Below are 12,451 nucleotides of genomic sequence, written 5' to 3'. Positions count from 1 at the left end.
CCTCCTGCCTCAACACTCTGAGTACTGGGATTATAGTTATATGTCACCATATCTGGATTTTTTCCTTGAATTTTGAAATAAGAAAATGCATATGAATGCTTTGTAAATTATAGAACACAAAACTTAATATACAATTACGATTAATCATTAGTAAATTTTATCCGACCAGAACCTCAAATATAGACCTGCTAATGCTTATTGGTTAATATAAACAAGTGCACATTTAACATGAAAGTAAGGACAGAAGACAGACTGGCAATTGTACTATTCTAATTCATTATTTTATGGCATTGAAAATAAGGTCACAGGATTGATGAAACAATGGACAAACTCTAGGGCAGTTTTGGAGCCAGGATATCTTTGTTCATGATACAATACTGGGCTTCAGTGAATTCCCTTAGAGTATTCATTGACAAAACAGTCATTTGTTCTTGCCTACTTCACGTACGCAGATGCAGGTTTTAAACCTAGAGACCCTTGCATTTGCATTATGTGCTAGGTGGAAAGGTGTACAAGCTTTCAAAAGTGTGTGGGATTGCATTTGAGATTTTAATTTCACAATGCAATGAAATTTATGCAGTCTACATTATATTCACAGATAGTAATGGACAGACTTGGAAGTAGGACACAGATGAGACACACAAAGAGGAAAACACGACTAATAACAACACCGGAGCAAGAAATGAGTGAATAAAATATAAAACAGACAACGAGGTCAAGGTTCATTTTCTGCCAAAGGCCTGGATAGTCCCATTATCTGTTACTCATATTTCTGTAAATTTGTGTGTGGGGGTGTACTGTGGTATAGGTAATGAAAATAGAAAGGCTATCACAGCTGGGGAACAGAGGTTTTACTAAAAGGCAGGGGAGAGAATAATACATGACATGAAAGTGAAGAATGAACTACTGGGGGTGGAAGAGGAGAAATAGGGGATGAAGGAAAGGTGCGGGGGAGAAAGGTCAACCCAAATAAAGCATTATGAAAACGATATAATGAAACCTATTGCATTGAAACAAGCAAACAAACAAATAAGCAAAACATATCTTTGAGTTACTTGTTAAAACTAAAGATTCTTTGGTCCTATTTCATGATTACTGGGTTAGAATCTCAATGGTAAGCTATGAGACGTTGCTTACATTATGAATTTTGAGACTAGGGCTTGATGTGTAACCCAGGCTGGCTTTGAACTCTTGGGCCTTTTGTGTCAGCTTCCAGTGCTGGGATTACAGATGTGTGCCTTTCTGCCAGTCAAAATTTAGCATTTTAACGAGCTCGACAATTTTTCTGATACACACAGATGTTTGAAAATTACTATCCTAGACATTTGTGTTCATCTCTTTTCTGAGTACCTATGCATGTTTGAAAGGCATCTTTCCAAGTATTGTTTGGAAGAACAAAGTGAAAGTGTATCGAAAATGACAACAAATTTCCATGGCAACATGTGCAGGGTAGGGCCCAACCAATACTAGTAAGAAAAACTTTGCTGATCAAGCACACTTATGAAACTGCAGCTTCTAAAACTGTCTAGAAAGGCCATACTTTTCAGTGGCCTACTAGTTCTTCCTCCTTCCGTAACACGAATAACCTATTAGCTTGAAGACACAACTGACTCAAGTACAATTTCTTTGCCAAGTCAGAAAGTCTGAAAGCATGGGCCTAACATGTATAACCCACCCTTATTTTCTCTTGGCTGTACCAAAGGTCTGACTGCAGGAAGTCCTAGGGATTTTCCGGGGACTCAGCAACCAAGAATTTCTGGCTTAGCCGGGTTTGCCAGGCTACGTGTGAGAATCTGTCAAGCAGGAGAGACTCAAGAGTTAACAAACCAGCGCGCTGCAGACTGACAGAGAGACAGGCCAATAAGGTGTCTAAGCCAGCAGTACGTCTGGTGTGGGCGGGTGTGGGACAAAGTGTGCGAAAGGACCGCGGAGGCCTAGGGGTGAGAGGGCAGCTAGGGTTAGAGATTGCTGGAGGCGGGGGCCCGGAGAAAGCGCGTGGCCGCATCCTTTTCTTTCTGCTCTTTATCTCTTTATCCTTAGGGTTGATAGCTGCGGGGACAGCCCGGGGCCCAGTGTATGGCCACGGAGTTACAGCGTCCGGACTCCATGCCCTGTCACAACCGGCAAGTAAACTCTACTTCTACCCCAAGTCCCGAGCATCTGCGAACAGACGACCCTATCCTGGATCATGCTGAAGAAAATAACGCTGCTATGGCTAAGCTGACTCTCCTCCCTGGGCACGCCCATTCCAGCGTGCTCTCGGAGCGGGACTCTCAGGCCTGCTATGGCATTAATCTTCACTCTGAGAACCACAGTGACAGTAGTGACAGTGGCAACTACGACGCACCTGTCGGTGACTCCCTCCTAGGGGACTGTGAACTGTCCCAACAGATCGGGGCACAGCTTAAGCTGCTGCCTATGAATGATCAGATCCGGGAGCTGCAGACTATCATCCGGGACAAGTAAGCCCAGAGCGGAAGGGGAAAAGGGAGTGGAGGGGCTGCAGGGTGAAAGTAAAAAGCCTGCGTTTGGATTTGGCAAACTGGCCTTTGAGGATTAGAGCCAGGCCTCTTTGGAGTGTGAGTAGGAGAGTCAGCTAGACACATTCACTAGCTCTCTCTTAGTTCTTGTGGCTAACATTGCTTTGGGTAGAAATGAAACCTTTTAGGCAGCTTTCAGCGTCTTCCGGCCTCTTTGTCTCTCTTAAGCAGAACCAATCCTCAACTATGCCTGGCAGGTACACACCCCTATGCCATCTGCTCAGTTCCTGACCACGTGGTAAATGTATAACCCAGAAATGGTAACTGCTTGTGGTTATTATCTCCTAACAGCCCAGGCTCACAGAAATAAAGCAATTGCAAGGGAAATGATATTGTGCTTCTCTGGCCCTCTGACTCATAGTTTGTGACTGCAGTGTGCCATTTTGTTTACTGTTTGGGGGTGCAGGTTTACTGGTCTCCAGAAAGTTGAACATTCCAGTCTTATCAAGATTGCTTACTGAAAACTTACAGGCCTCAGTTAACTGCAAAGGCTGCCTAAGAACATGTTGGACCCTCCTAATCTCACAAATAAGTGTAGCAAGAAGTTAAAGAGGTTTGGAATATGAGTTTTATTAGATGAAATACAGCTGCCATCCTTCCTTCTTCCCTTCCTTTCTTTTTCCTTTTTTTTTTTTTTCTATTTTGAGACAGCGTTTCCCTAAGTTGCTGCTCATACTCTGGCCTCAAACACAAGCCAGCCTCCCAAGTGGGTGGAACGACTGGATGAAAGACAATGCCTGGCTCTTACTGCCAGCTTTAAATGAGTAGCTACAGCATATAAGACCACTAGTTTCCCAGCGTGCCTTGACAGTTAAAAAAAATGCCCTAATGGCCCGGTGGTGGTGGTGCACACCTTCAATCCCAGCACTGGGGAGGCAGAGGCAGGTGGATCTCTGTGAGTTCGAGGCCAGCCCCCAAAGCTACAGAGAAACCCTGTCTCGGAAAACCAAAAGAAAAAAAAAAGAAAAAATGCCCTAACTTAAATCAGATCCTACCAGCCTTACCATGCTCTTGTAGTAGGCTCCCGCGTTTCCTCACTGCACTGTTCCTAACTCACATACATGCACCTTTTAAACACAGCAGCCTTGATTTGCTGACAGCGTCTCAGCAGCCTTCATTGGATTATCTGAACCTACCAAAGGTGGGAGTGTTTGGCCCCTTTTCAATTCTGAGACATCCTTGTTTCTGCTTTCATTTGGAATTCCCTATATCTCCATTTAGGAATGGTCAGATCCTGTTTTTCAAGGCTACACTCATTCTTAATGGCTCCCTTTCCCTGACCCTTTAAAAAGGAAGACTTGTCTTCTATTTTGAATATTATTACATGTGCATGGATCTTACTTTGCGTATTAGGCTTTATTATGCTTTATGACAGAAATCTTTTTACATTTTTGAATTACAGCCATTCCTTGCCAGGAAGAGATGCTCAATCATTAAAGAGTGTTTCTATCTTTTGTAGAGCTAGAGTTTTACTATATAGCTATTTGATCCTTCTGCTTTAGCTTCCTCGATGCTTGAGTTATGGGAGCGTACTACTATGCCCGGACCTAGCTCATAAAATTTTATTTATGAAACTGTACTATTTGTTTATAAAGAATCAGTTTTGAAAACTGTGATCATGTGATCTAATGGCATAGAGCCTTTGAAAAAGATAGGGCAGAGGCTTGGTAGTTGTTGGAACAACTGAAGTAAAACATCTATGAAATAAAGACAATTTGATGATTCTTTTTTTTTTTCTGTAGCTTTAGAGTGTGTCCTGGAACTAGTTCTTTTAGACCAGGCTGGCCTTGAACTCACAGAGATCCACTTGCCTCTGTCTCCTGAGTGCTGGGGTTAAAGGCGTGTGCCACCACCGCCCAGGAATTTTTATGATTCTTAGAGTTAACTAATTTTGGTTCTTGGGCCCTATTGTATTTATCTGTAGATGAGTTCCAGGGTGCAGGAAATTTTTGGTTATTTTATTTTTCCGCTGTCATGATAGTTTTAAAAATAAAATCTTGAAGGACTGGAATTTAGCTCAGTGGTGGAACTTTCACATTGTAGACACAAGACCTTGGATTTGATTCCAAGCACTGCAAATAAGAACATCTTTATCGCAGTACAATTCATATACAATACAATTTAAGCATTTTTAGTAGTTTTATGTATGTTCATGGTTGTTTATCATCACCTACCACAGTCATGGCCTTACAGGTCAATCCCCATTTCTCTAATATTCCCCTCAATCGCTAAGCAATAATTAGTTTACTTTATATTTTCTTTGGTTTGCCTATCGTGGACATTTCATCTTTCTTCATGTGTGTGGTGTATGTGTATGTTGCTGTTTGTGTGGGTACAGGTATGCAGGCATGACCTATGTGTGTGGAGTGCAGAGAGAGATTGACATCTAGACCCTTCCACAATCACCTCACATCTCATTTTTTTTTTTTTTTTGGTTTTTCGAGACAGGGTTTCTCTAGCTTTGGGAGCCTGTCCTGGAACTCCCTTGGTAGACCAGGCTGGCCTCGAACTCACAGAGATCCGCCTGTCTCTGCCTCCCAAGTGCTGGGATTACAGGCGTGCACCACCACCGCCCGGCCTCACATCTCATTTTTGTGTCAGCTTCTTTTATTTTTTTAAAAAAGAAAACGATTTCTTTTCATTGCACATACCAATAGCAGTTCCCACTCCCTCCTTTCCTCCCATCCCCTCTACCTCCCCCACCCCCACCCTCAATCCACTGTCAGTGGCACATTCCTTTGGGGAAGGTCCAAGGCCCTCCCTACTATATTTAGGCTGAGTAGGCAGATTGATGAATATCATAAATGTCACCATAGAGCCTTCATCCAGCAACTGATGGAAACAGCGGCAGAGACTCGCAGTGGAGCACTGGACTGAGCTCCCAGAGTCCAGGTGAAGAGTGGGAGGAGTGAGAATATGAGCAAAGGGGTCAAGACATACCTTATTTTTTGAGACAGGGTTCGTTACTAAACCTGGAGCTTGCTAATTCAGCAAGACTAGTTGACCAGCAAGCTCCAAGGATCCTTCCATCTCTGTTTTTCCCGTGTTAGGATTAAAGGTGGGCACCAACCTATCCTTTTACATGGATGCTGTGGGATCTGAATTCAATCCCTTACGCTGGCATGCAAACACTTTACTGACTAAGTCATCTCCCTAGTCCTTACATTTATTTAACTAATATAAAAACATAAAAATTTCAGTATCAATAGACTATTACATAATGGTTAAATCAGGTTAAATCTGTTTCTTCCTCCAAGCACTTATCAACCCTTTATGGTAAAAGCTTCCTAAATCTTTTAACCTCACTTTTTGAAATGTGCGGGACATTCTTATTATCGGTAGTCAACCTACTGTGTAACAGTACAGCACGCTTCCTAACTATCTCGAACTCAGTACTCATTGATGAATCTTTCTACTTCCTTCTCTTCCTCCTTTCTCCCCCAGCCTGTGGTGAAATTGATTTCACTGTCAAATTCTTTGAGCTCAAGACTATATATGAGTGAGATCGTGGGGTTCTTGCTATTTTGGATAGATCAAATGAAAGGAGTCATATATATGATGCTTATGTGGCTAATTTCTTTTAGTGTAATGTTTTCAGGGTTCATTCCTTTTTGTGGCTGAATGGTACTACATTGTATAGATATAATGCAGTTTGTTTATGCATCCAACGGGTAGCGGACATTTGGGTAGCTTTCTGCTCTTCGGTTATGATGAATAAGGCTGCTGTGACGATTTGCTTATATGCCTTGTGCAGGGGTGGGAAGCTTCAGTTTTCATGACATTTCATAAAGGATCAGGGTGTAAAGGTTAAAAACCATTAATACAGAGCTTGGAGAGAGTATGACATTCAGCATTTATATATGATAATATCTATATGTCTCAATTATATTTTATGATTTAGAAAAGCTTGGGTTATATAGCAACCTGGGAGTAAGTGGAATCTTTGAATTTTCCCTTGAGTTTGAAAGAGGAGACAGTAGAATCCTGTAAAGGGATCTTAGGCAAGATGTTTTAGCTTTATCATTTCTAAAATGAAGATGTTGGTACAGTCTCATGGAACTCCTGAGAGGCTAAAACAAGATACTGTCCGTGAGCAGTGTTACAAACTGTGAATCACTGTGTGTATTTACAGCATTTAAATTCTTCAAGTTGGAAATTATGCATGCTTTTTACTGACATAGTAGAAGGGATTTGCTTGTACAGAGAATTCAAATTCTTTATTTGCAAATCAATACCAAAGCTAGCTCTTGTGGCTCTTGCTGCTAATCCCAGCATTCAGGAGGCCGAGTGAAAAATATTGCTGTTGTTGGGGGTTAGTCTGTGGTGATTAGGGAGGAACAAGCCAGCCATAGCTACCTAGCAAGGCCTTCCTCAAAACAAGCAAAAATACCGAGAGAGCCTACATAATTTGTATCCAGCTTTGACACAGTACAGAAAGACCTACTGTGAATCTCCCCTAATGAGGTGATGCTTATTCAGGCTGGACACAGATTTTGTTTCTGTTAAGAAGCATAATCTGTTAACAGAAGCGTTCTCTTTCTTCTTCCTTCCTTTCTCTTTCTCTCTTTCTTTTTTTTTGACTGTCTTGCGGTTATACAAACAAGGCCTGTTTTAGGTTCTGTAGGAGCCGACCGAGTGTCTATTGTATGTAGAGCAATATTTATGTCAGTTTAATTATGGAAGGTGCAGTCTTCCATATCATAGTCTGTCCTCTCTGAGGCATATACTTTTCTCTGTTTTGAGAGGACAGCATGTGTATATATTATGTGTCTGATAATAGAAACCTTTGGAGTACATGTTGTTTCTTTTGTTCCTAGTTCTTAGACTCTGTCTAGTAAAGGGATTGCTTTATGAATTGGCTCTGGCATGGAGAAATGGAGTGATCCAACAGGACTGCAAGTGTTGTGTATCTATAAAGCAAGCAAGATTGAGAACATTGTACTGATTTAAAATGACTTTATTTTTTGAAGTGTACAATATTTGAAACGTAATATATTGGCTGTATTATTGAATTTCAAGGAAATGATTTTCTCTCTTTGAGAGTGCAGTAATCTAAACACCAAATGGAATGGATAATTTACTCAGCTACACATACATGGGTCACTGGCAAACGACGAAAAAGAAATGACTCCTTCATTTTCCTGTGGTTTCTTTTTTTGTTGCTGTTGAAGTGGATTAAACTACACATTCTTCTCTTCCTGAATAATAAACCCAGTAGAATGGGAGTGTAATGTACTTTCCCCCCTGAACACGGTTCATGACCTCATATGAAAGGCAATGAAGTGAATTTTTAAAATCATTCTCCAGGCCACAGTTTTCGGGCGGTGGGGGGGGGAGAGGAAGGGAGTTTGAGAGAGATTTTTGTGTCCTGAAATACTAGAGTAAAGCTGTCTTATGAACTGTTGAGTCTATTCTGTCTGTATCTTCTTGTCCTAGGAGAGGCTTTGGCATGGCTTCTATAGCCTACTTAGATGGAAGCTGAATAATGATCCTAAGAGTTTGTCAGTCCATAAAATGGCACCAAAGAACTACTACCTTCAGCCTTGTGACTAGTTTTTAGTCGTCCAGAGAGGAGACATTTAACCTCAGGTTGGATGAAAGTCCCGTGCCAGCCTAGCAGGAGTGTTGCTTAATGTGATATGACTCATCTGAGTCATGTAATGTTCTTAAGCAGAGCTGTGCATGAAAACTAACAGTGAAGTCTGTTTTACAAAACAAGTTCCTGGCTCTCATCCTTGGAGGTGGTTTGTGCAGTGTTAGAAACACCACAAATGATTATTCTGCCCTCAGATGAGACGTGGGTTTTTTTTGTTGTTGTTTGTTTTTGTACATTTCCCATTTGAATTTTCTAACTGGCTTTAGTGAAATAGAAAGGAAATCCCGTCTTTTAACAGCAGAAATCCCTGATATAATATGTCTCGGGTCTATCCTAGTCTTGTCTCACCAGTGACATTGGACTCTAGCAGGTGAAAATGATACCTCTTGTTTTTCTACCTGTTTCTTGGCATTTATATTGAACTCTGCTTGGAGAGTAAACAATGAATGGAGGTCTCTTTTATGAGCTTACTAAGAAGGTCCTAACAAACTGTGGCTTTGCTGACTTGCACCTGGGGGGTAGAAGAAGCTATTTTTTTTAAAAAAAAAAATTCCATTGAGTTAGATTTGTTCTAAGTATATTATTGGGGGTTTGTTGTTTGAAGGCGATGGGAGGAGCAAAATCAGTTGCAAGCCATCTGCATGCTACAGCAAGCCTTGGAGCTGTTCTTGATTTTAGTAATCACGTAATGGAGACATAGAACTTAACACTGTGTGAGTGCTCATTACACCGTAGCTTGAAATGAAATGTATCTTTTTGATTGAGCCTGCCAGAACTGCTTTTATGCTTCACTCTCCTCCCACCTGTTGATTTTACAAACAAACAAAATGTTAAGTCTGAGTACTCACATTCTTCGGAAAGTTTATTAAGTCATTCCTGTTCTTACCAGGTAAAACACAGGATGCCCAGTTAAATTTAAGTTCAAGCAAGCAATGAACACCTTTTTAAAAAATATAAGTGTAACATATATTGCATGGGATTTCTGGAGTTCAAATTTAATTGTGGATCCTGTATTTTTATTTGCTGAATGTTCACCCCAGTCTCCCTTCTCCAAATGTCACAAGCAATCCATGTGTATAATCTTCCAGGAAGAAGAGTGATGTATTTAAACTTTTGAAATGACATCTAATTCACTGTTCCTATGATTTGATTTTAGTTAAATTGTTTTGCGTATGACTCAGGAGAGTTTGCCTTTAATTGCTTTTGGGAAGCATGCATTTTTTTCAAAGTGGGGTCTTGTTATGTGGCCCAGGCCTTAAACTTGTTAGGGATGCCAGACTGTCTTTGAACTTTGTGAACTACTGACATCATCCTCCTGAGTGTTGGTATCACAGCTTTCTACCCCCACACCCGGCAAAGGGTGTGTTGCATGTGGTAATCACAGTGGATTACTCTTTACAAGCTATATTATAAAATCATCTGCCTCTTCAGGAAGAAGGTTTTGTTTATTTGCTAATTGTACTTTATTTTGAAATAAGGTCTTGCTGTGTCGCCTGGGCTGGCCTGAAACTCCTGGGTTTAGCTGATTCTCTGTTGTGTGACACTATTCCTGGGTGAACAAACATCTATTTGTCCTAGATAGGGAGCCAGTGACACACTAAAGTAAGAAAACTACCAAAATACATCTTGGTGAGTGAACCAGCAGTAAGTTTTAATGGGGTTACTTCCAGGAGCAGAAATGACTCAAGGGCAGCTGCATGACCAAAGTCTACCTCCGCAGGGATAACAACTCAGAAAGGCTGGGAGCTACACAGCCTGCAGGCAGCTCAATAGGCTGGAGAGTGTCTTTTCCAGGCAGCTCAGCTGGTCTGAGTCTCTTCTAGGCAGCTCAGCTGTCTGAGTCTCTTCTAGGCAGCTCAGCTGGTCTGAGGGTGAGTCTTGGCAGTCCTTAGAATTTATATATGCTTGGGGGTGTGAGGACCTAGTTTATCTGGTCAATTTCAGGGACTTTCTGAAGCTATTGAGTTGTTTATTGCTTAGCTTAACCACCTTCCCTGCAGGATGGAATTTTTCATTTCCCTTAATAACATCCTGTTGTTTCACTACCCCTTTCATATCCTGTGGCTTAACAAGCTTGCTTCCAGGATGGAAGGTTTCAATCTCCCGAGGAAACTGCTCCAAGACATCCTTCTGCCTTTAAATCTTCCACGAGTTAGGCTTACAGGCATGTGTCACCACACCTGATGTGGTGGTGTGACTGAGAATGGCCCTCCTAGGTTTATAGTTTTGAATGTTTAGTTCCAAGTTGGTGGACTGTTTAGGAAAGATTAGTAGGTGAGGTCTTGGAAGAGGTGTGTCACTGGGGGTAGACTTTGAGGTTTCAAAAGCCCACACCAGGTCCAGTTTCCCTGTCTCTCCCTCCATCCCTCCCTCTGTCCCTCCCTCCCTCCTTCCCTTCCTCTTTATCTCTCCCCATCTGCTGCTTTTGGATCAAAAGAAAGCTCTCAGCTACTGCTTCAGCACTATGCCTACCTGCTTGCCCTCATGTTCCCAGCCATGTTGGTCATGGACTCCCTCTCTGAAATTATAAGCAACTTTCCAGTTCAGTGTTTCTTTTATACAGTTACTTACGCATGACATCTCTTCATTGCAATAAAGCAGTAACTAAGACACCAGGCATCTAGTTTTGTTTTGTTTTGTTTGAGATAGGATTTCCTTATGTAATGCAGTCTTACCTCCAACTCACTATGTAATTTAGGATGAACTCAAACTTTTGATCCTTCTGTGTCAGCCTTCTGAGTGCTTGTATTATAGGTATAAACTACCATACCTGGCTGTCCGGAGATTTTAAAGTACTATCTAGACAGTCTTACTTAACAAAAAGGAAAAATGTGCTTTTAGGTACTCCAAGTTAAAATGAGTATTTGGTTTCTGGTATTATTATGCTCAAATCTGCGAAGTCCCCCAAAAGCCAACAAGAAGACAGTCCCATATGTAAAAGCAAAGAGCCTTTATTTTATGTAAGTTTGCAAGCTCAGTCTTTCCGCATGTCCAGAGTATTGGAATAAACAGAGAACTCCAAGCTCGGTTAGAGTTGGTTTTTATAGTAGTAACAGGACCCCTGATTGGCTGACATTTGTCTAGGGGTGTCTTGGTGAGTGTGTGCTGGCAGGTGATTCTATCTACAAGGTTGGAACATTAGGCATTTTCTTTGGATGGTCTGTTCTTGGGTGGTGCTTGAGTAATCTTAGTTTGTGGTCCTTCCTGCAACCAGGTATTGCTTCAGGGTAAACTCCTGAGACTCAGGCCTCCATTAAACTTACCAATGGCTGAGTTCTACTCTGGCAGATGATAATGGTTGGAAGTAAAGAACTTCGTTTGGGTGATCTGTTCCTATTTTGCTTATCATGGATGGCTCCTACATATCCCCCTTTTCCCTGGTTTTAAGAAGGTATAGAACTACTTAAACTAATAAATCCATTAATTGACAACTTTGGACCTATTTTTCTAGTATAGGTAGTTATCTTGCCCCCATGCCAGGGAGTTCCCCCTTGTCTCAGCCTTTCTACCTATTTTGGGCAGGGAGCATGGGACAACGTGTTCCTTTCCACAACTACTTCAAGCTGACATTGGAGCATTGTTATCCAGGCTCAAGCAGGTTGAAAGGCTAGCCAAAGGTAGGGAGGAAATTCAGGCAATGGGGCACTCATCAGACTCCGTTGAAGGAACAGGGAGTGTTCATGTCAGCTGGACTGGTCCACATCAGCTTTCATGAAGTCCAGGGCTCACCACCATTCAGAGCAGGTTGTAGTCAGCAACTGATGCTTAGATGCATCTGCCAGCCAAGTGGAAGCCTACTAAGATAAGTTTAAACTAGGAACAGAAATTAAAATGTAGAAAAAACAGATAAGTTATCTGTAAACAGAAGAAATAGACTCATACCTTTGAGTCCTAGCAAAAACTACAGATTTTGGTTAGAAGCATTTATATTTTTCTGCTGTCCAGAGAACCATGTTTGGTAACTTTAGAATGAGCTAAAGAGTTGTATATAGCTTTATGGAAGAATCTGAAAACCTTTTGCTGTTAAACTGGCATTATAACTGCCCTAGCCATTAATACTATCAGAGATCTCAGAAGGATAAATAAAGTGTATCTGAGTACAGACCAAATAGTTTCTGAATCTATTAAAAATGACAGGGACCAGAGAGTCCATATACAGTTAGTCATACTCAGGTCTCCATAGCATTGGAGGCAGAAATATCCAGAACAGCAGTCTTACTGTCTAAGCCAGGCCCATACGGTGATTTTTTTCTTTTTCTGTGGAAGAGGGACATGGAAAAGACTGACCTTATTTTGTCTAGGCAAAAGTGGTGCA

The 12,451-nt window shown here is 41.5% G+C and overlaps 1 protein-coding gene across 4 annotated transcripts in view; it reads left to right on the top strand.

Moving 5' to 3' along the window:
• The first annotated feature begins 1,902 nt into the window (after positions 1 to 1,902).
• The window catches only part of Uprt (uracil phosphoribosyltransferase homolog), a 154,642-nt gene continuing 144,093 nt past the window's right edge, over positions 1,903 to 12,451 (top strand). Inside the window, exons 1-2 of one of the 4 annotated variants that reach the window (XM_005369711.3) lie at positions 1,918 to 1,940; positions 2,041 to 2,462. In XM_005369711.3, the coding sequence (XP_005369768.1) occupies positions 2,077 to 2,462 (386 nt within the window). In that variant the 5' untranslated portion in view covers positions 1,918 to 1,940; positions 2,041 to 2,076. Of the gene's footprint in view, positions 2,463 to 12,451 lie in introns of all 4 variants that reach the window. The other 3 variants (XM_026777340.1, XM_026777342.1, XM_005369710.3) reach the window with 3 other exon arrangements.

The sequence above is a fragment of the Microtus ochrogaster genome, unplaced genomic scaffold (assembly GCF_000317375.1).
Source record: "Microtus ochrogaster isolate Prairie Vole_2 unplaced genomic scaffold, MicOch1.0 UNK57, whole genome shotgun sequence".
NCBI classification, from domain to species: Eukaryota; Metazoa; Chordata; class Mammalia; order Rodentia; family Cricetidae; genus Microtus; species Microtus ochrogaster.
Note: the sequence above shows the minus strand (reverse complement) of the source record. Positions and strands in the feature narration are given on the sequence as shown.